Here is a 27166-nt window from a genome sequence, read left to right on the forward strand (position 1 = left end):
CTAGGCCTCCGACTCTGACGGGTCGGTGGCGATGCTGCCGTTCAGCTCCCCCAGTCCTCCTGATAGCTCTTGGATATCCGTAATCTCCCCGACGATAAAGGTCGGCTTACCCACCCCTCCCTTCCCATTGGCCGAGCCCCTGTCCAACTGTTTCTCCGCCTCGCTGCTGATCAGGGCGGGCTCTTCGTCCAGCTTGCTGGAAATCGACCAATACAGGTGAGCCTCCAGTCTGGCGGCAGCCAATGAGATGTCCTTCGCCGAGCAGGAGGGCGTGTCCACCTGTGGGGGTTGTGAAGGGAGGGGGGGGTAAGAAATGTATTTAATCGATTATAGAAAACAATATCGATAATCGAAGAGTTAATGAAATATTTGATTAATAATCTATCCCTTTTTTGGGCATGTCATTATAGGCAAATTGAAAAATATGTATAGTGAAAATAGCCAATGTAAAAGCTCACAACGTGAGCTTCTAGATCGGCTAATTTCACAATGTTTTGCATGACACCATACAATAGTCTACAAGACTACAATAAGTCTTGATGCTTAAATTATTCATCGATTTGTTGATATATAATCAATGTTTTCAAGAATATATATACAACAAGGGAACCAGGACACCTGGTACTGCCAGACCCCTAGTGGTTGAAATCTAAATGGCCGGACTTCGCATGACGTGTGTGCAGAGGAAAAGAGGGACAGGCCAGTACTGTTCCTGATTAATCCTGTCTTACCTATTTATATTACATATTGTCACGTGTCACTTGATCAATGTTAGCTTGGCTGATGGAAGCTCACTTCAAAAAATATAAATGATTTTTTGAAGTGACACACCTATTTATAGGTTTCTATGTCATCATGCGTCTCGCTAGCCAATCAGAGCATTGGTGACAACAATATTGTCACGTGTCACGCGAAGCTTGACCAATGTTAGCTTGGCTGAGACGGGGGGACACACGGAAGGACAAGAACGAAAACATACTCTCCACCTCTGGCGGAGACAAAAAGCAAGAAAATGATGGATAGTTGCTGCCCCTAAGTCTGAAAAGAATGTCTGGGATGTCTTGGGTCATGCTAAACATAACCATTGATTTTATTCACCATAAAATACAATAAATGTTCTCATTTTATGGCACTTCTTCACTGCATGGTGCAAGCTCAACTTGACTCCTACTGTACGATCTGGTAACCCCAAGATTTAGCACAAATATGGGAAAATATTACATACCATAATGACCAGAAATATGTTTCTCCTCTGTAAAATTATCATTTGTATTTGTTGATTACATGTATTAATGTGTTAATATTCTATGCTATGTTGATGAATTGAATACATAGGACCACAATGGAAACAAAGTCCCCAGGACTTTTTTGTGTTATCCTTTTAGCCTTAGTTTCTTTTTACTGTACCTGTGCTGTGCTGTTTAAATGTTTTACTAATAAAGTATTGAATCAATGAAAAACTCTCACTCACTTTTGCTACACACGTACTGTACTTTGTTTTATACTGCAGACCATCAATGCAGACGGTCGTCATAGCAACGTCCACAACCCTCTGTGTAGGAGAGCGCTAATAGAACAATGGCAACTAGTCTGATAACGATCTCTATTCACAATGTTACATGCCAACACAACACCTGCTTCTGTATGATAACGGTTTAGGTGAGAAAGAGGCCATGCGGTTGCTACAGTATCGATTCATTTCACATTGACAACAACAACTGGTTTAAAAGATGTATGTATGTACTGTATGTATATAGTAAGTGCATGTGTAGGTATGTAATATATGTATAAATATCACAGATTGATAAATATTTATTATAGGTAGAAATGGATCAGCACAGAAGCTTGTTGTGATATGTATTATTGATGGAGAAGGGGCGGGAGCAATAAGTTATTCTCCTTCTCACTCCTTTTCGAATATGCATTTTATTACTGTTATTCTGAATTATTGGCTTTCATTTGTTATATTGTTTTTAAAATGGCCTTATTCGAAACATTAATATGCTGTAAATAAATCATGTAAACAAATACCTTGGTAAAAATTCAGTTTTTATTGTGATACCAATGAATAGGAACTTAACGTATTACTATGTTAGTTCCGTTGATCCAAGCCTTCTTACCGGAGCCTTCTTAAGGACCCTCCTTAACGCCCTAAGTAGTTCTTTATTGGGAAACCAGGCCAATGGACCGGATTTAATACTTGTTTTTACTACCTTAGTAAACATTGTCATAAATACTTTATGCGTTTATTCGCTATAGTTTAAGTCTTTCAATTATTATGACTAGAACAGTGCCCGTCGGGTACCTGCCTACTCGGGAACGATGCAAATAGGGAATGCCCCGCCCTGTTATTTAATACCCCTTATACCTGTTGTCAGAGAACCCGTTGTAACCATCTGTCTGTCTGTGTCCCTTTTGTGCCCATATATGGAGATCCCTGAAGTTATCAGTATATGGCCACATATGGTCATATCGGGGGGATCAGCGGTTCTGGAGAGTCCTTGTGCAATGGTAAATGTCTGTGGAGAATGTGTGGAGAATGTCTGAAGAGTGCAAACTGACTGTGTATAGTGGACTGACTAACTAATCAAATTTACCAAATCAAGCTTAGGCTGGGGTTGCCATGGCAATCAATTGGTTAATTTGGGCCATGGCCAGAGCCTTTTCTGCCGGTTCTGGACAACCGCCTTTGTAGATCTGCTATTTTCAGAGCGCAACACCCGAGCGCAACCAAGCATAAAATGTCTTGTCTTAGTTCTACTCTACTGCATCTCTTTTCCACTAGTCACTCCCTAACATTTTAGTCTAGTTTTTATTTGTTGACAAAATTGTCAATATATCTAGTCGGTAGTCGGCGAAACATTTTCGTCATAGTTTTAGTCGACGAAATCAACACTGCATCACTCCATGGCCTCCTCTTCCTCCTCCTCCTCCTCTTACCTCAAACGTGTGATGGAACGACCTGTAGTCGATGTCAAAGAAGCCGTCGGCCAGGGACATCATGGGACTGAACCTGTGACCCCACATCACCTCCTCTGCCAGGTAGGAGCTCCTCGCCTGGCAAGTCATACCTACACACACACACACACACACACACACACACACACACACACACACACACACACACACACACACACACACACACACACACACACACACACACACACACACACACACACACACACACACACACAACCGTTTAGACCCGCAGCATAAACAAATCAATATTTGCAGTGGGCAGTGAGAACAACTCTGCCTCGGAGGTACCACTATACAGTACAAACCTCACACATCACATCAGAAATGGATTGTAGCCTCATAGCATAATTGCCTAACTCACTTTTTGGGTCAAATTGACATTTTTGCCTACAGTAGCTCTACTCTCCTAACACTGCTGCATCATTGTGCCTTATTGCCTATGTCCAATCAGAATGCTTGTTACATTCCAAAATTACTTAGGCAGAAAGTCAATTTCTGCCTAAGTTTTGACTTACTGTAGGCAGAAATGATTTTGAATGTAACAAGCATTCTGATAGGCTGAGGACATAGGCAATAAGGCAAGATGAATCAGCAGTGAGAGTAGAGTTAGGCAGATATACTATATAAAGGCAGATAAACATGACTTAGCAAAATGAGTTTATTACTTTCTGCCTAAGTCATCTAGGAGGTGACTTAGGCAGAAAGTGATTTATTTTTGTTTTGTCTCTCCTGAGAACCTTAAAAATATGAGTTAGGCAATTATGCTATGAGGCTATAACGAAAGCGAAAACGATACTTTACTTCGAGTCTGTGCACATGCCAATCTCTGCCAGACATCTCTGCATCTTATAATAAATAAAGTTTGATTTGATTTGATTTGATTATAAGCCTGATTTTAATCTCTCAAGAACAGATTCAGAATGCAAAGGTGAAAAACGCTGGGGGCGCTGTTTTTCCTTTTTATTTGACGATGGGTTCCCAGATTGGCCTGATTTAGACACAGTCGTATACGACAGAGTTAGGGTTGACAACTATGCCTGAAATCAATGGTGGAAAAATAAATCAAATGTTTTACTTAAGTAAAAGTATCAATACTGCAATGTAGAAGTACTCTGTTACAAGTAAAAGTCCGGAATAAAAACTTTACTTGAGTAAAAGAACAAAAGTATTGGTATCAAAATGTACTTATAAAGTAACAAAAGTAAAAGTACTAAAATGTTTGAAAATAGCCGATCTACAAGCTCACAACGTGTCGGGATGCGTTGTGAGCTTGTAGATCTGCTATTTTCAAATAGCCTAGGTATAAAATAGGGCTTATGAAAGGTGCTATACAAATAAAGTGTATTATTATTATTATATGCTGGGGGAAACGTTACATTAGCCAAAAAATTGCTGATCTACAAGCTCACAAGTGTTAGTCTAGAGGGTTTAAGTGGTTAACAACCTGTACTATATTAGCTGTTTGAACTGAAGATGTGTGTCATTGATTGATTCCCAAAAACAATGAACAAAGTGTGTCCCTTTTATCAGATAAATAAGGGACACGTCTTTTAGTTTCCAAAATAAGGAATGATTTCTTATTTCAAGAGACGGTTGGCAATCCTATAAGCACGGAGTTGCACCGAGAATAGATGATCTAATAAGCTCTACGACGCGTCGCGATAAGCATTACTGTATTCTGCTCGGAGCTATTGATATTAACCCATTACGACCGGGAGCGCATCTGTGTCATTTTTTTATTTGTTGGGGCTATTCAAAAATAGCGGATCTACAAGCTCATAGCACGGCACAGAGTACCGTGATACAAGCTTGTAGATCCGCTATTTTTGAGAAATCTTGAACATTTGTAACTCAAATCTTTGCTTCTGGAGTTCCCTGGAACAAAAATGTTTACAGATGTTCGCTTAAGAATATATATACATATATATTCAACGATTTGCACACATTTTCACGATTTTTTCTAAAATAGCAGATCTACAAGCTCGTAGCTATGAGCTTGTATATCTGCTATTTTTGAACAGCCAAAGAAATCTAAAAATGACACAGATGTGTTCCCGGATTGAATGGGTTAAGATTGTCAGATGAAGCACAAGCACATTATACGCTGTAGACGCACATTTTGGGATTCAACTCAATAAATCTCTGCCAGCTTAGCACATATGGTCTTAGATATTGATCTCCTATTTTCAAGCTGCCTAAAATTACTTTTCGAGCTCACTCACATAGCAAAGGGACCCTATACTCTATTATGGGTGTCTGTTGACAATACAAAGTCATCTTTTGTTACCATTGTGCATTCTGCTGACAGGAAAGATGGTCAACGACTGGATGTAAACAAATCAATATAGCTAACACCGTGATGACTGGCTAACAAAAAATACAAAATAGATTTTGCGATTCGGGGTCGCTGAGAATTTATCTCAAAGGGCTCATGTTGACAGTGTTCATTTATCCATTTCTAACTCTGAGAGTGCACACTCTCAGAGTTACATTAACAATCAGGATTTCACTGTGTACCCTCTCGTCCAAGCACAGAGCGAGCGAGAGAGAGAGAGAGAGAGAGAGAGAGAGAGAGAGAGAGAGAGAGAGAGAGAGAGAGAGAGAGAGAGAGAGAGAGAGAGAGAGAGAGAGAGGGTGGATGACTTTTAACACAGGAGGTCTATGACCCGGAGATGTAGTAATTACTGTGTTAATTAATGTATGTATTAATTAATGAAGTAATTACTGGTCGATGTTGTAACTATTCCGTTCTGCACCCTAGGAAAGGCTGCGGCGTTCTTCCAATGTAGCTGGAGCCAAGCAAGTTCTCTGAGGATTACGTTGTTCTACACTCGACGCGGCTCCCCGCTCCGCTTTGAGTTCTGAACATTAGACCCCTGACAGCTGGAAAGGTGATTTTGACACGATTTGCCGCTGTTTGTGTTACACATCACCCTTCAGACGTGCTTCTTTGACATAATCTGTCTCGGAGATTTCGGCATTTCTGGGCGACAGACACAGTGGACAAAGTGACGTGTGTCACTTTGTAAATAGAGTATCTCTCCATCTACTCCATGTTTGTTGTTCCTCAGAGAGGGATTATAGAGGTTTACACCGCTCAGACAACCTTGATTCAAAACTGTCCACGGGACGTTAAAGATGGCAGAAATGAAGGTTTCTGACCGATCACACACGATGGTCGTATTTGGTGAGAGAAAGATGAACATATAAAAAAACATCCCAAAAAGGTAGCACATCCAAAGGACAAAGTACTCACATTTCCACTTCTTTTATTGGCACACACCAATAAACGAACGCTTACGCGTAAGCGTTCGTTTATTGGTGTGTGCCAATGAAAAAAGTTTTTACTTTTTTTCCCCAAGGATTTTTTCAGGGTTTTTTCAATTCCTACTTTTGATATGTATACTGGATTTTGGGTCTAGCTGAGAAAACCCATCGCTGATGCGCAATCCTCTTTTTCTTATTTACATAAAAAAACATGAAGGCAGTATTAACCCATGAAGACCTGAAACGCATCTGCGTCACTTTTTCATTTGAGCTAAAAAGCATTATTTTACACTTTGGCTACTCAAAAATAGCAGATATACAAGCTCGTAGCTATGAGCTTGTATATCTGCTATTTTTGAACAGCCAAAGAAATCTAAAAATGACACAGATGTGTTCCCGGATTGAATGGGTTAAGATTGTCAGATGAAGCACAAGCACATTATACGCTGTAGACGCACATTTTGGGATTCAACTCAATAAATCTCTGCCAGCTTAGCACATATGGTCTTAGATATTGATCTCCTATTTTCAAGCTGCCTAAAATTACTTTTCGAGCTCACTCACATAGCAAAGGGACCCTATACTCTATTATGGGTGTCTGTTGACAATACAAAGTCATCTTTTGTTACCATTGTGCATTCTGCTGACAGGAAAGATGGTCAACGACTGGATGTAAACAAATCAATATAGCTAACACCGTGATGACTGGCTAACAAAAAATACAAAATAGATTTTGCGATTCGGGGTCGCTGAGAATTTATCTCAAAGGGCTCATGTTGACAGTGTTCATTTATCCATTTCTAACTCTGAGAGTGCACACTCTCAGAGTTACATTAACAATCAGGATTTCACTGTGTACCCTCTCGTCCAAGCACAGAGCGAGCGAGAGAGAGAGAGAGAGAGAGAGAGAGAGAGAGAGAGAGAGAGAGAGAGAGAGAGAGAGAGAGAGAGAGAGAGAGAGAGAGAGAGAGAGAGAGAGAGAGGGTGGATGACTTTTAACACAGGAGGTCTATGACCCGGAGATGTAGTAATTACTGTGTTAATTAATGTATGTATTAATTAATGAAGTAATTACTGGTCGATGTTGTAACTATTCCGTTCTGCACCCTAGGAAAGGCTGCGGCGTTCTTCCAATGTAGCCGGAGCCAAGCAAGTTCTCTGAGGATTACGTTGTTCTACACTCGACGCGGCTCCCCGCTCCGCTTTGAGTTCTGAACATTAGACCCCTGACAGCTGGAAAGGTGATTTTCACACGTGCTTCTTTGACATAATCTGTCTCGGAGATTTCGGCATTTCTGGGCGACAGACACAGTGGACAAAGTGACGTGTGTTATAAATAGAGTATCTCTCCATCTACTCCATGTTTGTTGTTCCTCAGAGAGGGATTATAGAGGTTTACACCGCTCAGACAACCTTGATTCAAAACTGTCCATGGGACGTTGAAGATGGCAGAAATGAAGGTTTCTGACCGATCACACACGATGGTCGTATTTGGTGAGAGAAAGATGAACATATAAAAAAACATCCCAAAAAGGTAGCACATCCAAAGGACAAAGTACTCACATTTCCACTTCTTTTATTGGCACACACCAATAAACGAACGCTTACGCGTATAAGCGTTCGTTTATTGGTGTGTGCCAATGAAAAAAGTTTTTACTTTTTTTCCCCAAGGATTTTTTCAATTCCTACTTTTGATATGTATACTGGATTTTGGGTCTAGCTGAGAAAACCCATCGCTGATGCGCAACCCTCTTTTTCTTATTTATATAAAAAAACATGAAGGCAGTATTAACCCATGAAGACCTGAAACGCATCTGTGTCACTTTTTCATTTGAGCTAAAAAGCATTATTTTACACTTTGGCTACTCAAAAATAGCAGATATACAAGCTCATAGCACGGCACTTGTAGATCTGCTAATTTTTTTTTTATCGTGAAAATGTGTGCAAATCTTTGAATATATATTGTTTAAAGCGAACATTTTAAAATCTATTCTTTGCTTCTGGGGTCCCTGGAACAAAATATTTTGAGATGGGGGTCGGCAGCCAAATACATATAATTTTGGGGGTCCTTGACATGAAAAAGTTTGAGAACCACTGATATAGAAACATATGTTTTTTCAGAACACTGTTGGGATTTAGAAGACATTTGTAGAATAGAATCGGCTTCAGGTCTTAATGGGTTAATAATAGCTTTGGCTTGTTGGTTCCTCTCACCGGTGGCCTCCACCATGCCCTCCAGGATGACCACGATCTCAAAGTCGTCCTTCTCCAGCTGGGCCGGGGACATGTCCCAGAAGGGAGACGAGGGGTCGATCTCGTGAGAGATGACCAGCGGGGAGACCAGGAAGAGACGGTCGTCGCCGGTCTCGAAGCCCACGCTGATGTCCGTCTGGTCCAGTGGGATGAACTCACCTGGAGAGGAGAGGAGAGGAGAGGAGAGGAGAGGAGAGGAGAGGAGAGGAGAGGAGGGGAGAGGAGGGGAGGGGAGGGGAGGGCAGGGGAGAGGAGAAGAGGGGAGCGGAGAAGAGGGGAGCGGAGAGGAGAGGAGGGGAGGGGAGGGGAGGGGAGGGGAGGAGAGTTGAAACTTTCATGCCATGTTTACACAGTAATGATCAGAACAGAAAACGAGTGCCGTTGCGTTCTCACTTTTTATTCTGCGTTTAGGCCTGACCTCGACTAAGTCGACTAGTCGACTGGTTAGTCGCGGGGGGTCCGAGTCGACTAAGTGTCTCTTAGTCGACTCTAGTCGAAAAAAAAAAAGAAAAAAAGAAAGTTTTTTTTTTTTTTTCTTTTTTTTTTTAAGGGCCAAAAATGTTTTAAATAGTTTTTTGGCCAAGTCTACACCTGCAACCACACGTAACTTCCACTTTATTCTTCTTATTCCTCGTCTTTGTATTGGTATTGTTTGTGTTGGAGCGCCTCAGTGCGGCTGCAGAGTTCATGTGCAACCTCTTCCAGAGAGAGATAGAGACACTAGAAACTCTGCTGGAGACAAAACAAACTGTGTAGACTTGGCCCTTTGAAATAAAATGTATTTTGGCCCAAAAAAAACAAACAAAAAAAAAAGGATTTATTTTTTTATTAGTCGACTGTCAGTCGACTATTGGTTGGCAATTAGTCGCCAATTAGAGTCGACTAAACAAATCCTTAGTCGGGGACAGGCCTAGTGTTTACACAGAGACGCTGTAGTGTGTGCAGGTGGCGGTGTGACACGCTGCCAGATAGAACCACTTCCGTTCTACTTCCTATCACAGCTGTTTGTTTACATCGATGTAATAGCATACGCGGCGTGAGCCGACGTGACGTCACACTTTTTGCCGTTTCCCCCGTATTGCATGTTTACACGGAGACGCGAGGTGGAGCGTTTTCAAATATTTCCACTCTGGAAGGGGGTTTCACTTTGTTGGAAGACTCATCTGATTTTTTATTTTGGAGTTTTCTCCAAAGGCCGTTGTCGTCTAAACGGGGCCTGAGTATCAACTCTATACAATAGCATTGTCCCTAGTTGAGTATAACACTTCAAATTTTAAAGACAGGGTGCCGTGATTTTCAGTGATTTTTTCCCGCCCTAAAACATGATCATCAGGTATTATGGTTATACTAGGAGGAAGATTGTTTTCAAAAAAGTGTACAGAAAGTGTTAAAAATTATGTTTTTATGTGGACACGCCTCCAGTTCATTAAGTATACCTGGTTCTCACCTTAGCACCTCCCACCTGTCCTATTCCCTCCTCCTCCTCATGCCCACACCTGCTGTGTTATGATAATGAGGGGGAGGGTATATTTGTACTGTGTCATTAAAGCGCTGTTTTTCTATTGGCACGTTTGACCCTCAAGGTTTCAGCCTCCAGGAAGAAACTCAAAATAGTCATGGAGACACCATAAAAACACCACCAGGGGGCTTAATGAAGTTCTATCAACCTCATAGAGACATGAAAAACAGAAAAAGTGCAAAACCATGGCACCACCTCTTTAAAAAGCCAAAAATAAACACATAAATAAATAAATGCGGCCATAAGAAAGGCAGAAAACGATCCAGTGAGACAAATGTACTGTATGACCCTAGTAGTTCCTATACATCTCTAGCGACGCTGACAGACATAATGCGTTCATTTGCCGGTCGGTCGGTCAGTCTCACCCTCCTGCGTCTGCTTAGACTTGATGAGCTTGGCCCTCATGTTGGCGCCGACGATGTGCGACTTGCGCAGGTCACCGATGCGGAACATCAGGCACATCTTGTCGTCCCGCCGCGAGATGACGGCGTGCTTGGAGAACACCAGGGTCTCCGCTCGCTTGTTGGGCTGAGAGATCTTCACGAACATGCAGCCCACCTGAGGGGGGTGGGGGGTGGGGGGGGAGAGAGGGAGAGAGGGAGAGAGGGGGGGGGGCAGATATTAACCCATTCAATCCGGGAACGCATCTCTGTCACATTCGATTTTTTGGCTATTCAAAAATAGCAGATCTACAAGCTCATAGCGCGGCACTGAGTGCTACGAGCTTGTAGTTCTGCTATTTTTTGGGAATTATAATTTTTTTTAAGCGAACATTTGTTAAATATTTTGTTCCAAGGACCCCCCAGAAGTAAAGATTTTAGTTACAAATGTTTGCTTTCAAAACATACATACATTCAAACATTTTTCAAAAATAGCAGATCTACAAGCTCATAGCACAGCACTCGGTGCCGCGCTATAGATTTAGATTTAGAGAGAGAGAAAACGACAGAATCAGAGAAAAAAATTGCAAAAGCTTTAAAAATTAAATGATCCGTTTTTTGATGCTCTGCAGTCACAGTGAGAACATCCTGCTGCTATGAATCCTTCATCAGCTCAAATCATTCCAACTATTTAACCACTTTCAACATGGCATCGCTATTTTGGGCATGTCATTCTAGGCTAAACGTTACGCTTCTAGGCTACATTCTTTTGAAAATTGATATTTTCGCCATGCCATCGTACGACAAAGTATAAATCACTTGTGCCCCCTTTGTAACTTTCCTGCGCAAGTGCTGACATTTCTACTTTTGAGCTAATAGAGCGGCGAGCCTGCCTGCTCGTTCAGGCGATAAATTGAATCTTGAACTTCAGGTCAAAAATTTGTGTCAAACCAGAAACAGGATCATGTCAAAGGTAAGGTCTCACCACAGGATCTAAATGTCTCAATAGAAGAGCAGGGAGACAAAATACAACCACCCCAATTGTATAAGTTATATTGTATTAACATAGCATACAAATTGGACAAAATGGACATTCTATTCATTAAAAAAAAGTTACATAGTGCTGGAGGATTTTTTTAAAGCGAACATTTGTAACTCAAATCGTTGCTTCTGGGGGGTCCCTGGAACAAAAGATTTGACAAATATTCGCTTTAAAAGAAAAGATTTGCACAAATTTTCACGTAAAAAAAAATAGCAGATTTACAAGCTCGTAGCGCGGCACTCGGTTATGAGCTTGTAGATCTGCTATTTTTGAATAGCCAAAGAAATGTAAAAGTGGTTATGTAATTTTTTTTTATCCGGCCTTTTTATTGTCTCCCAAATTACCGCCAACTAACAATGTTTAAGACATACAGTAGTGGGACTATAAATATCCTGTGAGTGAGTCAGATTGCTTTAATATGCAAAGAGGAGCGCCTGCCACACACACACACACACACACACACACACACACACACACACACACACACACACACACACACACACACACACACACACACACACACACACACACACACACACACACACACACACACACACACACACACACACACATACACACACACACACACATCTCCCTCAGCTGCTAATGGCATGTTTCCAGGTCAGGACTGTGCTGCACAAACAAGATGCTGGTTGGACATCATTCATTATCCCCATCAAAAGGACTGCTTACTTGCATCGTCCGTCAGCACTTCCAAAACAACATTCTCTCTCTTTTCACAGGAAGAGCACCATCTGCGCCAATAGGTCATCCTGATCCTCCCATCAAGACTATCAAGGGTTTGGGTCAAATTAACCCATTCAATCCGGGATCATTTTGCACGCATCTCTGTCAAGTGCACCGAATGCCGCGCTACGAGCTTGTAGATCTGCTTTTTTTTCTCTTTAATCGTGAAAATGTGTGCACACATTTGTATCTCAAATCTTTGCTTCTGGGGGTCCCTGGAACAAAATATTTTACAAAAAAAGGAAGAGAGGTGGGGGGGGGGCATTGCCACTCAAAAAGAAACTGGGCTATAGACAAATCCACAGAGCGCTGGCGCAATCATAACTGCGGTGTCAGTTATGCGGCACACCGCAGCAGGAGTCTGACAGCCCAGCGCTCTGTGGATTTGTCTATACAGGCCAGGGTAGTGCAGTGGTTCTCAACCTTGTCAGGCCAAGACCCCCCAAAATAATCATATTTGAACTGGGGACCCCCCAAAATAGGGGACCTCTAAAAATAATCATATTTGAACTGGGGACCCCCGACCCTGACAAGCACTTGGAATTGTAGGAGTTGAGGCATTACATTTAGTTTGTCCCACAGATAAATATTGTGAAAACGGCCGATCTACAAGCTTGTAGATCAGCTATTTTCAAAATGTTTGCCTCTTTTGTTCCTTGCTCCTTCTATTATTTGACAATTTGGCCAGCTTTTATAGTATACTAGTCGATTACTTTTGATACAGTAATGGTCCTTTTTCATTCATTTTCTTTCTTTCTTTTTTTTGGTATTAAAAAGGTCTTAAAAGTCCTTATATTGTCACTTTACTGTCATCTCACCCCCACCCCCCAAAATCATGTGGGGACCTGGGGGTCCAGACCCAAGGTTGAGAACCACTGGGGTAGTGAACCTTCACAACGTGTTGTCAGCACAATAACCCCGGCAACGCCTGGCAAGCTGTAACGTGGCTCATATCCTCTGTTTGTTGACTTGTGTGTAAAGCCAATTAAAGAACAAAGCCTCAGTCTGTCTGTCGTCACATTGCAGATAACGCTTTGGATTGGCTTAATAGTGCCGTCCGGCAGCAGTGGTGGAAAAAGTACTCTAATTTTGTACTTAAGTAAAAGTATCGATACTGCAATGTAGAACTCTGTTACAAGTAGTAGTCAGAAATTCAGAATTTACTTGAGTAAAAGTACAAAAGTATTGGTATTCAAATGTACTTAAAGTACCAAAGTAGAAAGTACTCATTATGTACAATAACCCATTTCACAGGTTTTCAAATGTATGCACAAATCTTGCGTCCCGCCCCTTGGGAAAAAAAACGTCCTCATAGAAGCACCAGACTCATATCCACACAGTGATATAGAGGCTATGCGTGTGACACCATTGTACCCGGAAGTTATGCGGGAACACCTACTGAGTGGCAAAAAAAAACTGTCTGGCCTTGACAGCCCATACATCCAAACAGAAAAGTGCACCCAGTTGTATTTAACAACGTTAAAGGTATCATGACATTCATTTTCACTTTTTTTATTTTCAATGTTTTATTTGGGGTTTTATGACCTCAATTACACCCAAAAAACCTGAACTTTGAACATTCAGTGGATTTTCTGTGGTCTGGGGTTTTCTGAATAATTAGGCTGAAAAGTAATCTGAGCTTGGCCCTTCGACAGTGAGGTCACTGTCGATTAATCCCGCCCACTCTCCTCCTCGCCCCTCCCCTCCCCTATCCTTTCCTTTGGGGGGGGCGGAGCAGAGGCGATGATTGACAGGCAAAATCCCTCACCAGCGACACCCGCAGGCAAAGATTTCTTTTTTCATTGCAGTTGAAAAGGCTTTAGAAATGTGAGAGAAAAACACCTGCCATGGATCACTGGAATGGAATTTTCACTTAAAACTTTTTGTACACTTTTGAAGGACCAGGACAAAGACTTTGAATGTGGTGTAAAAGTGAATGTCATTAAACCTTTAACAACGTTAAACTCACCAACATGGCAGCTGTGCGGAAAGCTTGAATTCTATCTGCAAAGTTTATGTTTCATAAAAATCCACCGTAGACAATGTTATGAGCTACTTTCTGTCAATAAATTCCGTGCAGGTGATTATTTTTCTAAGTGTCAGAGTTTGGAAGCGCTCGTTTTCAATAACGCAAAGTCCTGCTGCCTCCTGCATTATGTGCAAATTATAAACAGGTGGTACGCAGGACCGTTGAGTGATTTCCAATGAGCGCTTCCAAACTCCAATGCTCCATGCTGCTCAATGTTTTGCCACTCAGTCTAGATGAGGGAGGCGTGTCCCAGTGAAAAAGTGACACATGTGCATACTCTCTATAGAGCGTGCCAACGTGTCGTCACCACGGGGGGGCATGGCATTGGGCGTGGCATTGGGCAATGTTAAGTCAACCTGGTTTTTACCCCTCAAAGATGTCCGCCGCTACCAAAAGGCACTTGTTGACGCCCCCTTCAGGATTTTTGGCACGCTCTATAGTCTGGCCCATAGACTGTATAAAAGAGATGGACAAAGCCAGACCGCTGGTTTCTACAGACCGAAAATGAAGGGGGGGAATGAATGCTATTGGTTGTGTAGCTTGTCAATTAAATCATCCCGCCCCTCCTAGAGAATAGCCTACTTTATCGTCAATTTTAGAATAAATGGGACCATCATTTACCAAAACGCATATCATGATGATTGAAAGGAGACTTTAACCCATTAATACCTGGAACTGTGTCATTTTTTGATTTGAGCTAAAAAGCATTATTTTACACTTTAGGCTATTCAAAAATAGCAGATCTACAAGCTCATAGCGCGGCACCGAGTGCCGCGCTACGAGCTTGTATATCTGCTATTTTTGAAAAATCATGAAAATGTGTGCAAATCTTTGAACATAATATATTTTTAAAGCGAACATTTTTAACTCAAATCTTTGCTTCTGGGGGTCCCTGGAACAAAATATTTTGATGGGGGTCCGCGGCTAAATACATATAATTTTGGGGGTCCTTGACATGAAAAAGATTGAGCACCACTGATATAGAAACATACGTTTTTCAGAAAACTGTTGAGATTTAGGAGACATGGAGACTCGGCTTCAGGTCTCAATGGGTTAAACTAGCGACTGGAAGCATATAGAATTTATGACCATTTTTATTAAGGTAAGAAAATCTAGTCTTTGTTTTTGATAGTTTGTCAAAAACTATCAAAAAAATATCAAGCTGGCCCCTTGGTCTGGCCACGCGAGCCTACGTCACACACTCACCATGAAGGCGTTGACCATGGAGCCCAGGATGGCCTGCAGCAGCAGCAGCATGGTGCCCACGGGACACTGGTCTGTGATGACGCGGTGGCCGTAGCCGATGGTGGTCTCCGTCTCGATGGAGAACAGGAAGGCCGAGATGAAGCCGTTGACGTTGTTGACGCACGGCGTCCACGTCGTGTCCTCCAGGTGGTCCAGATCGCCCCTTTATACGGGTGACGATGGGAGAGAGGAGGAGACGGAGGGATGGAGGGAGGGAAGGAAGGAGGGAGGGAGGGAGGGAGGATGTGTGAGAGAGAGGAAGCGAGCATGAGATAGACAGTGGTGGAAGAAGTACTCATATTTTGTACTTAAGTAAAAGTATCAAAATTGACTGAAATAAACTTAACTAAATACCACAATGTAGAAATACTTTGTTACAAGTAAAAGTACCAATATTCAAGATTTACTTGAGTAAAAGTACAAAAGTATTGGAGTCAAAATATACTTACGTACTAAAAGTAAAAGTACTCATTAAGCACAATGTCCCATTTCACAAGTTATCATTCGTATAAAATCCTTTGAAAATAGCAGATCTACAAGCTCACAACGCGTCGCTTTGCGACACATTGTGAGCTTGTAGATCGCTATTTTCAAATAGCCGAAGTATATATAGGTCTGAAGTGGTTAATGTATGTTTTTTTTAAATAATAATCAAAATCTACAAAGTAACTAGTAACTAAAGTTTTCAAATAATTGTTGTGGAGTAAAAGTACAATATTTTCCTCTGAGATGTAGTGGAGTAGAAGTAAATGTATTGAAAATGGGAAATACTCCAGTAAAGTAAAAAATACCTCAGAATTGTACTTAAGTACAGTACTTGAGTAAATGTACTTAGTTACTTTACACCACTGGAGATAGAGGTGACAAAGTGGGTGTTGAGAGCAGAAAGAATAGACAGGAGGCGGCGAAGTGTATATATAGGTTTTTGAAACATAAAAATACACTGGGTGATGATTCATCTGTGACTGCTGGAGCTTGTCGATGCTCTTACATCAGCCGGCTCTTACATGAGCATATTACCCTGCCTTGAACTGTGTAAACTGAGAAATAACAGCACATGACCATGAATTCATGAAGGCAACCAATGGCATCCTTTCACAGTTGTCTTAAACCGACAGTTAATACCAGTGGTGGAAAAAGTACTTAATTTTTTTGCACTTATATAATATAGAAATAAATACTCTGTTACAAGTAAAAGTCCGGAATTCAAAATGTACACGTACAGAAGTATTGGCATCAAAATGTACTTAAAGTACCAAAAGTAAAAGTACTCATTATGCAGAATGTCCCATTTTAAGTTTTCGAATGTATGAAAATATTTTGAAAATAGCAGATCTACAAGCTCACAATGCGTCGCATCGCGATGCATTGTGAGCTTGTAGATCGGCTATTTTCAAATTGCCTGAAATGTATATAGGGCTAAAGTGGTTCATGTGTGTTTTGTAATAATAATAAAGATCTACAAAGTAACTAGTAACTGAAGTTTTCAAATAATTGGAGTGGAGTAAAAGTATAATAATTGTCTCTGAGATGTAGTGGAGTAGAAGTAAAATAATTGAAAATTGGACATATCCAAGTAAATACCTCAAAATTGTACTTAAGTACAGTACTTGAGTACATGTTAGTTACTTTCCACAACTGGTTAATACTAATAAAACAGAATTCATGGTTCTCTCGAGATCCAAAAACTGGGGTGACCCGATACCCGAGTGGTTATAGGCCACGACGCCGCTGCGTACCACATGGGCTATAATGCCTTACAGCAGCGGCGGACTGGCCATTTTGCGTACCGTCGGTGGGCCGCTGGGCCAATGGGCCGCTGGACCAATGGGCCCCCCAAAAACACAGATAACTGTACTCTGCATAATATCGCAACGGGTCAAATACTGAAAGAGTTACAGAATACAACTATCTTGGCATCTGGCTCTATGACGAATTCACTTTCAAATACCACATATCAACCTTTCCGGGAAGCTATGTCAGGAATGAAAGCAATTTTCCTTTGATTTGTAGGAAAAGGATTGTTGAAGCGTCTGGATCGGTTCTGGATGGAGACATAATTTACAGACACACGGCTGCCTCCACACCCAGGCCCTTAGACTCCCTTTATCACTCAGCTATGTGGTTTATTACCGGTGACAGCTACAGTACTCACCACTGTACGCTCTATGATAAGGTCGGGTGGACTTCCCTGGCTGACAGACGCAATAATCATCGGTATCTGTATATCTATAAAGCTCTAGTCGGAAAATTACCATCGTACATCACAAATACGTGCGTTAAATCGGAAACCCATGATCCAATTTTAACTCACTCCCAGCGACTGGCTGGTTCATCGGGTACGCTATAGGTCTGACCTATGAAAGATAGCTTTCACTATCTGTGCAGCAGACTCGTGGAATTTCTTGCAACGTGACCTAAAACTCTACCCTTAATACCTCTTGGCCGATTTAGGAATATAAAAAACATCTATTAACTGTCTGGAACTGTCTGTTTTGTTTTTTGTGCTCTATTTTAACAGATTTTATTTGTTGATTTCATGTTGATCCCAGTTTAAGTGATTTTATTGGTTGATCAATATGTTTGTGTTTGATCTCATTTCAACTGGTTTAATGTGTTGGTCGTTTGTCGTTTGGATTCATCTTGGCATCATAAATGACTGTCACCCTAAATGATTTTTCTTAAATAAAAGTTGAATTACAGTAATCTGTCCTGACCTCCTTAAAACATTTTTTTTTGCCTCACTCACTCAATGTATCTCCACTGTGTTCATCCACTTATTATTCATGTACCCCGAGCGACACCTGTGACAGGTGTGCCTTGTCACCTGCCAACCATACCCATATGTTCTTCTCCAGTCCCAAGCTATCAACTTAGAACCATGCCCCTTGGTAGCCATCTTTGGGGTGCTCCTCATACCGGCTAGTTTCTCCAATAAGGAATTAGACGTTGTAGCCTTCGCCCGTAGACGTATCCCCCTGCACTGGAAAAGCCCACGCCCACCATCCACCACCTCCTGGCTCAAGGACTTAATCTCATTTCTATCATCGGAAAAGGTAAAGTACTCTCTAAGAGGCTCAATTGCAAATTTTTATGATAGATGGCAACCGCTAAAAACATTTATAAACACCCTCACATCCCTTGACCCAGACTGATCCTAAAGAAATACTCCTTCTCTGAGGTGAGCACCTCAGATACTCTAGTAAACTTCGCCCCATTGTATCTTGGTTATTTATTCATCTACATTATTTTTGTCTGTTTTTGTTCTTGGTCAAGTTCAGTCCTGTCTGTGTTTCGTCATGTCCCATAAAAGTTCAAAATAATCATGGTGATATGTTAACAATGATAACCAACCCTTGTTTCTCTGTACCACTTATGTTTCACCAATAAATAAAAATAAAAATACATGTGTATTCATATACCCCCCTCACTCACCTGCAGTAGGCTATGAGGTACCAGATGGCGCCGAAGAAGAGCCAGGTGATGGCGTACGCCATGACGAAGACAACGAGCGAGCAGCGCCAGTTGAGGTCCACCAGCGTGGTGAAGATGTCCATCAGGTAGCGGTAGGTCTCCTGCATGTTGCCGTGCTGCACGTTGCAGCGGCCGTTCTTCTCCACGTAGCGCTGGCGCTTACGTTTCTTCTTTGCTGATGACGTCGGAGGGAGAGGAGAGGAGAGGAGAGGAGAGGAGAGGAGAGGAGAGGAGAGGAGAGGAGAGGAGAGGAGAGGTTAGAGGAGATGTTAGAGGAAAATGTAGAATCAGTAGATTCTGAATGAACCCATTCGATCTGTGAACGCATCTACATATGTCTTCTAAATGCTAACAGTTTACTGTAAACCGTATGGTGCTATAATATCAGTGGTTCTCAAACCTTTTCATGTCAAGGACCCCTACAATTATATGTATTTGGCCGCGGACCCCCATCTCAAAATAGTTTTCAGAAAACTGTTAGGATTTAGAAGACATTTGCAAGTGACAGGTGCTGCTGTCATGGAAATGAAGCCTCTGCATTTCAGCTGATGTTAGGAGAGAAAAGCAGAAATAGATTGTGTGATGATGGTGAGACATTTTTTCACCACACAATGAGAGTAAATGGAATCATTCATTCCAGTTCCTCGATCACATAGTATAGCACAGAAGCAAAAGATGATAGATGAAAATATTTGGACTTATAGTGTATCACACCTATATAGGTAGCTAGCTATACAAGCCTATAAACATCTATCTTTCTATTTATTCCAGGAATCTCTGTACTGAATGTATGTCTGTGTCTGTCCTTTGCAGAACCGTTTATGTTCAGTTTAGTTTATTAGCACATTGTTATAAAACAAATATAAACGATACAGATCAAAGAAAACAAGTTACTGTGCGAGGAAAGGAAGAAGCCGGCAGGCTTATTTGGAATCCTTTCCTAATGGAAGAGGTCATTAAATAACAGATTCAACGTTCAATAAGAACGATACAAAAGAATACAAGTTTACAAGGGGAGCGTCAGTGCAATTTGTAAAGATTACACATCAGAACTAAATCATATGGACTACAGTGAGGAAGAAATGTGATATTCTTTTAGATGTTTCTTAGATATTGGCGAGGATAGTGATGCCTCGAGTGATGCATCTAGAGAGCTCCACAACTGAGGGCCTCTAAATTTGATGAAAGATTGATGTTTAGAAGTAGGACAAAAAGGTAAATTAAAATCATCTCTTTGCCTTGTGGGGTATAGGAGTGAATGTCAGAAGTGACACGAAAACAATTATGAAAAGAACCGTTCATTCGATCAGCTTACTTCCTTGGGTTCTCAGCAACACACCCGCCAAGTGTGAATTCGATCGGATGAGCGCTTTGTGAGATATACGTGAAGGAGATACCAGTGTTGATTTTGACAGCACATTTTGATTTAGTTTTAGTCATAGTCTTTTGAATAAAATTCCATTTAGTTTTAGTCATATTTTAGTCATCTGAAATGTTTTAGTTTTAGTCTAGTTTAGTCGACTAAATATCATAAGATTTTAGTCGACTAAAATGTATTTTGGCGGTGCCTTGATAGTGTCGTAATGGCTGATTTTACACTTGATTTTACACTGAAAATAGCCGATCTACAAGCCCACAACGCGTCGCAGTGCGACGCGTTGTGAGCTTGTAGATCTGCTATTTTCAGAGCACAACGCCCGAGTGCAAACAATTATAAAATGACTTGTCTTTTAGTTCTACTGGATCTCTTCCTAGTCCCTCCCTAACATTTTTGTCTAGTTTTTATTTGTTGACGAAATCGTCAATATATTTAGTTTTAGTCATCATGGCTTAGTCTTTATTTCGTTTTTATTTCGTTTTCGTCTGTGAAAAAAAGGTAGTCGACGAACATTTTTCGTCATAGTTTTAGTCGACGAAATCAACACTGGGAGATACATACAGAGATTCTGAGATACGCGAAGGAGATACATATAGAGATTCTGAGATATGCGAAGCAGATACATATAGAGATTCTGAGATACGCGAAGGAGATACATAATGAGATTCTGAGATACGCGAAGGAGAGACATACATACAGAGATTCCTGTAATTTATACATAGATTCTGTTCTTGCTCTCATTGTAGGTCACTGTGTGGATAACACAGCACCAGCTGAATGCCTGCAAGCAAAATTATAAATTATGAATGTAAAACAGAAACAGCTGAGGGAGAGAATTGTGAACTTAATTTACCGTACGTAGCACCTTTTTTCAATGGAAAAAAGTATATGTTTATATGCGTTACATCCACCAATTCACACACCGATTGTGGAGGCAGCCACGTGCAAGGACGCCATTTGCCAACCTGCTCATCGTCAGGAGCGCCTATAGGGGGTTCGGTGTCTTGCTCAAGGACACTTCGACACAATGCAAGGAACTGGGATCAACCCGGGAACCTCCTGATTCCCCCGACAAGCGCTCTGTTTCCTGTCGTCGCACGCTACCACTGGCGACGAGTGCATCAACCCATTTAATCGGGGAACGCATCGGTGTCATTTTCGATTTTAGCTACAGCCATTATTTCATACTTTGGCTATTCAAAAATAGCAGATATACAAGCTCATAGCGCTATGAGCTTGCAGATCTGCTTTTTTGAAAAATCGTGAAATGTTTTGCTAATCTTTGAATATATATATTTTTAAAGCAAACATTTGTAACTCAAATCTTTGCTTCTGGGGGGTCCCTGGAACAACATATTTTGAGATTGGGGGTCCGCGACCAAATACATATAATTTTGGAGGGGTCCTTGACATGAAAAAGTTTGAGAACCACTGATATTATAGCAACATATGGCTTTTCCGATTAGAAGACATTTTGTAGATGCGTCCCCCGATTGAATGGTATAGCATAGTAACTACTATAAGAGTCAGAAAAGACAATACAGAAGCCAGGGGTTTGAATCTGCTTGGCCAGGGGGCGCTCCAACGTGGGCAGGGGTAGGGCGATCTCTGTCACTGCACTATAGCGCCTCCTACAGGCCGGTCAGGTCAGGGTGCCTGTGTTCAGTGTGGAGAGCTGAACTGAGAAGAATAGCACGTTCCTCCGCATGTGTCGCGTTCCTCCCAGTGAAACTCCTCACTGTCTGTCGTGTGAAAAGAAGCAGACTGGTGGCCGTGTGTCACATGTATCGGCGGAGACATGTGCTTGTCTACACACTCCCTAACGAACCAATTAGCGGGGATCAGCGGCGATAAGGGACTTGCAATACGAGGGGAATTGGGAATTAACTGGCAAAAGACTAGACTGGGCGAAAAAGGGGAAGAAATAAAATAAGGCATGAATGTTTAACATCTCTGGCTTTGTGTTTCATATCAAAGAGGACATACAGCAGTGAAACAGAAGAAAGTACTTTCTTTAGTGGTTTATGCGGCAACAGCCTAAACCTCGACTAGTTTTCATCGTGCCTTACACTCAGATACTGTTTGAATGCTCAGACAGAAACAGGACAGAATGTACTCTGAGCTCCTCTCAGTCCCATCTCACTCTTCCAGAGAATAAAAGCAAGCTGTGAGGCTGTGAGAACAGGGGGGACAGGGGGAGGTGTGTGTGTGTGTGTGTGTGTGTGTGTGTGTGTGTGTGTGTGTGTGTGTGTGTGTGTGCGCGTGCGCGTGTGCGTGCGTGTGCGTGCGTGCGTGTGTGTGTGTGTGTGTGTGTGTGTGTGTGTGTGTGTGTGAGGCCAGAGAGTTACGAGGGGAGAATAACCACACATTGAGTACTGTATGTGTGAAAGCCATATTGGCAGGACTTTAAGTGAAGAGCGAGAGAAAGAGAGTTATTATAACGGAAGGTGAGAAATATAGCATCACCTGAAATGTGAGCCAAAAGGAAAGAGGACTATATGGAAGAGGAATGGTAATAAGAAGAATGTTCAAGGTCATCCAAATCGATGACGTGTGTGCAGCACTGCAGCAGAAGTCTCCATTAGTCAGAGATGAGAGTCCAAACTATTGCAGGGGTGTGGAGATGGGGGGGGTTCAGTCAATACACATTATGTGAACGCAGCCCGATCCACATTCGGTCAATAAGCACACATCTCTAGAGGAGATATTGCATTAATCAATACTGAAAGATGCACCAGTCGCAGCCCTTTAGGGAACTAAAGTCACGGTGCCAGCCAAGGTCAACTTTTGGGGTGGGGTGACCCGATAGCCGAGTGGTTAGTGCGTATACCAGAGTGGTTCTCAACCAGTGGTCCCGGGACCACCAGTGGTCCTGGGGGGGGGGGGGGGGGGTACCAAGGGGCCCCCAGCGAAATTAGTTAACATAGTGTCACAGTCATTTGAACCACTTAGCTTTGGCTATTCAAAAACAACCTCCAAAATCTGCTATTTTAGAAGAATCTTGAAAATGTGTGCTTATCTTTGAATATATATATTTTTTAAAGCGAACATTTTTAACTCAAATCTTTGCTCCTGGGGGTCCCTGGCGCAAAACATTTCCAGATGGGGGTCCACGGCCAAATGCATATCGATTTATGGGTCCTTGGCATGAAATAGGTTGAAAACCACTGGTATACCACATTGGCTCTAATGCCTGACAGGCAGCTAGTTCCAGGTTAAATTCTGACCATGCCAATTCATTTTCTGCATGTCACTCCCCTACTCTCTCTCTCTCTCTCTCCGTTTCCTGTCTCTCTCCACTGTAGCCATCAAATAAAGCCTAAAAAAAAGCCTCCAAAAATCACCTCAAAGCCTTAAAGGACAACTTCATCCATTTTCAACCTATCTTCACATAATTGGTCCTCACTAATGCCTGCGGTCCCTACTTCATATCTCTCTCAGCTAGGGGGTCCTTGGCCTGAAAAACATTGAAGACCCCAGATGTATAGTCATAGTCATAGTGCTTATACAGTGGACACTCTGCCCCGTCACTCACCCCAGCCAAAGCGGTTCCTCTCTTTCTCCGGGCCCGGGGTCTTGGCGCGGCACTGATTGGCGGTGGCCTCGCGCTCCAGCAGCTTGTTTGCGAAGGACCTCCTGACCTTGGCCAGGGGGGGTGTGGGCGGGGAGGACATCTCCGTGGTAACGTGGCCCAGATCCTCCCCAGATAGGTTGAGGACGGCGACCTCCTCCTCCACCTCCTCGTTGTCCCCCTCCCCCTCTCCTTCCCCGATGATCCTCTCCTCCGGGAGCGAGAGGGACGTCGGCCGGGAGGAGTTGTCTAGAAGAGCCATCGCGTGTGTGCGTGTGTGAGGTGCGTGTGTGTGTGTGTGTGTGTGTGTGTGAGAGGTGTGTGTGTGTGAGGTGTATTAGCGTTTTATTAATACCTTCCCTGTGGCAGACTTTGTCCAGTGATTGATGGTACCATTTGTTTCTTTGACTGAGATCCTGGAGAGAGAGAGAGAGAGAGAAAAAAGGAAAAAGGAGAGACAAGCATACAATGGTTGCATGGCAACCATGATATAGATTGTGTTATTTGTTAGGGAGAGAGAGAGGCCGGGGTCGACTTGGTTATCACACACACACACGTGTCACTCTCGCATGAATTGCTCATCATCAACGCATCTTTACAATATTCATTGCTGCATTAGGTTCTCAAAGTGGGGTCCGGGGACCCCCAGTGGTCCTTTGGGGGGGTTCCACAGGGTCCCCAGCAAAATGTGTTAATATAGCATCACAATCATTTTAACCACTTTAACCTTTTATACTTTGGCTATTCAAAAATAGCATATATACAAGCTCATATAGCGCTATATGAGCTTGTCTGCTATTTTTGAAAAATGTGAAAATGTGTGCAAATCTTTGAATGTAATATATTTTTAACTCAAATCTTTGCTTCTCGGGTGGTCCCTGGAACAAAATACTTTGACATGGGGGTCCGCGAAAATACATATCATTTTGGGGGTCCTTGACATGAAAGAGTTTGAGAACCACTGCATTAGAGGGAAGCTTAGGGTCTGACGTTGGGTATCACTTTCATTTTTATACCTTATTGTAAGAGCAATGTATTAACCATCAAAGACACTCTAGCCTCGCGTAGACAGACTATATCACTGCGTGGATATGAGTCTGGTGCTTCCATGAGGACGTTTTTTTTCCCCAAGGGGCGGGATCAAAACGATGGCCCTCGACACAATTGGTTAGACCTACAACCAACTACCAATTACAGTCTCCCATATTCGAATACTGGGCCCTGATTGGTCACCCACGTCTTCTGGAGCAGGAAATGGATTCTCTATGGAGCGGTGCCAGACCCAAATCGCAGAGTGCAATTTTTTTTTGCACTCGCAGATTCGTCTGGTCCCAGGCTAACTCTATAGCACTCTAGACTGGAATAGATGTATCACCATCAAAATACAATGGACCAGGAGCTTCGTAAAATCTGATAAAATGTCAGCCTGTAACATTGGCACACAGATGGTGTGTGTTAGCCCCCCCCCCCTCTGTGTCCTCAGTCTTCAATGAATATTATCTGTAGCAGTTCATATTAAAGTCTATAGCTGTGCTTCCTGTGCTCTCATGTTGACCTGCCTTACAGCCTCAAGCATAAGGTCTGATGGCATCAAGTTGGCGTGCAGCCCCTGACTGTCTTTCCTATGCAGCAACAACAACACATCAACAACAACATCTCTCACTACGTACATATTCATAACGGGGGGCGGGGGTTGGGGGGGGGGGGGGTTATCATCAGTGGTGGAAAAAGTTATAAAAAAATGTACTAAGTAAAAGTATCAATACTGCAATTTAGAAATACTCCATTACAAGTAAAAGTCCGGAATTAAAAATGTACTTAAGTAAAAGTACAAAGGTATTGGCATACAAATGTACTTAAAGTACCAAAAGTAAAAGTACTCATTATGCAGAATGTCCCATTTCACAAGTAAAAATAATAATAAATTAAAACAATGAAAATAGCAGAACTACAAGCACAATGCATCTCATCGCGACCCATTGTGAGCTTGTAGATCGGCTATTTTCAAATGGGCAAAATATATATAGGGCTGAAGTGAGTAATGTATGTTTTGTAATAATAATCAAAATCTACAAAGTAACTAGTAACTAACGTTTTCAAATAATTGTGAGTATTTGCCTCTGAGATGTAGAGGAGTAGAAGTAAAGGTACTGAAAATTGGAAATACTCCAATAAAGTGAAAAAAAATACCTCAAAACTGTACTTAAGTACAGTACTTGAGTGAATGTACTTAGTTACTTCACACCACTGGTTATCATACTTAGGGGGTTGCAGTGACAGAGGTTTTATTCTAGTTACCCTGTGAACTCAAAAATAAACTCTATCGTCTACAAACTTTATTAGAAAAACACCAACCAACATGAAAGATGACTCTATAAATATAAATATATTTTAAAATGTATTTAAAAAATGTTTTAAATATATTTTAAAACATTTCTCCTCCCCTAAATGATTGTGTGTCTTAAACAATATGTCCAGATAGAAATTATCACGGTGATGACGTCACGCCAAGTATATCAACTTGGTCAAACAGCGCCCTCTAGTTTGGCTGTAATAATAAGCACTGTGATGACCATAGGGTTATTAATGGAACAACATAGCTTAGGAATTCTGCATCTCTGATTCCTTCTGAATTCAGGCAATAATATAGAATTGATTATTGTAAACGGGACATCTTCTCAGTTAATTGGTTGGGTGCACTAGACTTTTCTGTGGGGGTTTTCTCTATTGTTTTGATTTGACTCCCACGATATGGTCCAATATTTGAACTGATTATAGAGGGGAAAAACATGTATATATGTTTTTTCACATAATGTATAAAGGGGTATCCTTGAGCTTCATGTGGCATAATAATATGCACATTTACGCCACGTTGAGTGTGATATACCTACGTGTTTCATAATAAAACGCCGCATGGAATGGATATGGAAGAACAGGCCCACATCTTACATAAGTCATTTAACTCCAACAAACGGACTTAGAGTTGCCAGTGTTTCAGCAACTAATAGCTGTCAAGGATATTTATTGTACAGTCAAATATAAAGCCCCATATCTGTCGCTCTTTATGAACCCTAATGGGCTGGATAAATAAACCATAGACGGAGAGGAGAAGAAGATAAGGATCCAGGACAGATATACAGTAGATAGTAGCCTTGGATCAAGACTATCATAAATGTATTTGATCGATTCTGACATCTATGTTATAGCAGATCTACAAGCTCACAACGCCAGCTTGTAGATCTGCTTTTACATGTAAAAATGTAAAAATCGATCAAATACATC

The 27166-nt window shown here is 41.8% G+C and overlaps 1 protein-coding gene across 1 annotated transcript; it reads right to left on the reverse strand.

The window, feature by feature from the left end:
• On the reverse strand, positions 1-24146 carry kcnj9 (potassium inwardly rectifying channel subfamily J member 9; the record flags this gene model as incomplete). Its single annotated transcript, XM_080439651.1, has 7 exons — positions 1-279; positions 2941-3071; positions 8461-8658; positions 10384-10576; positions 15423-15624; positions 18897-19110; positions 23849-24146. The coding sequence occupies 7 exons, from the start codon at positions 24144-24146 to the stop codon at positions 1-3; spliced, it is 1515 nt and encodes a 504-aa protein (XP_080295777.1).
• Between the last annotated feature and the right edge of the window lie 3020 nt (positions 24147-27166).

Source organism: Gymnoscopelus braueri (assembly GCF_963280865.1).
Source record: "Gymnoscopelus braueri genome assembly, chromosome: 10".
Classification (NCBI taxonomy): Eukaryota; Metazoa; Chordata; class Actinopteri; order Myctophiformes; family Myctophidae; genus Gymnoscopelus; species Gymnoscopelus braueri.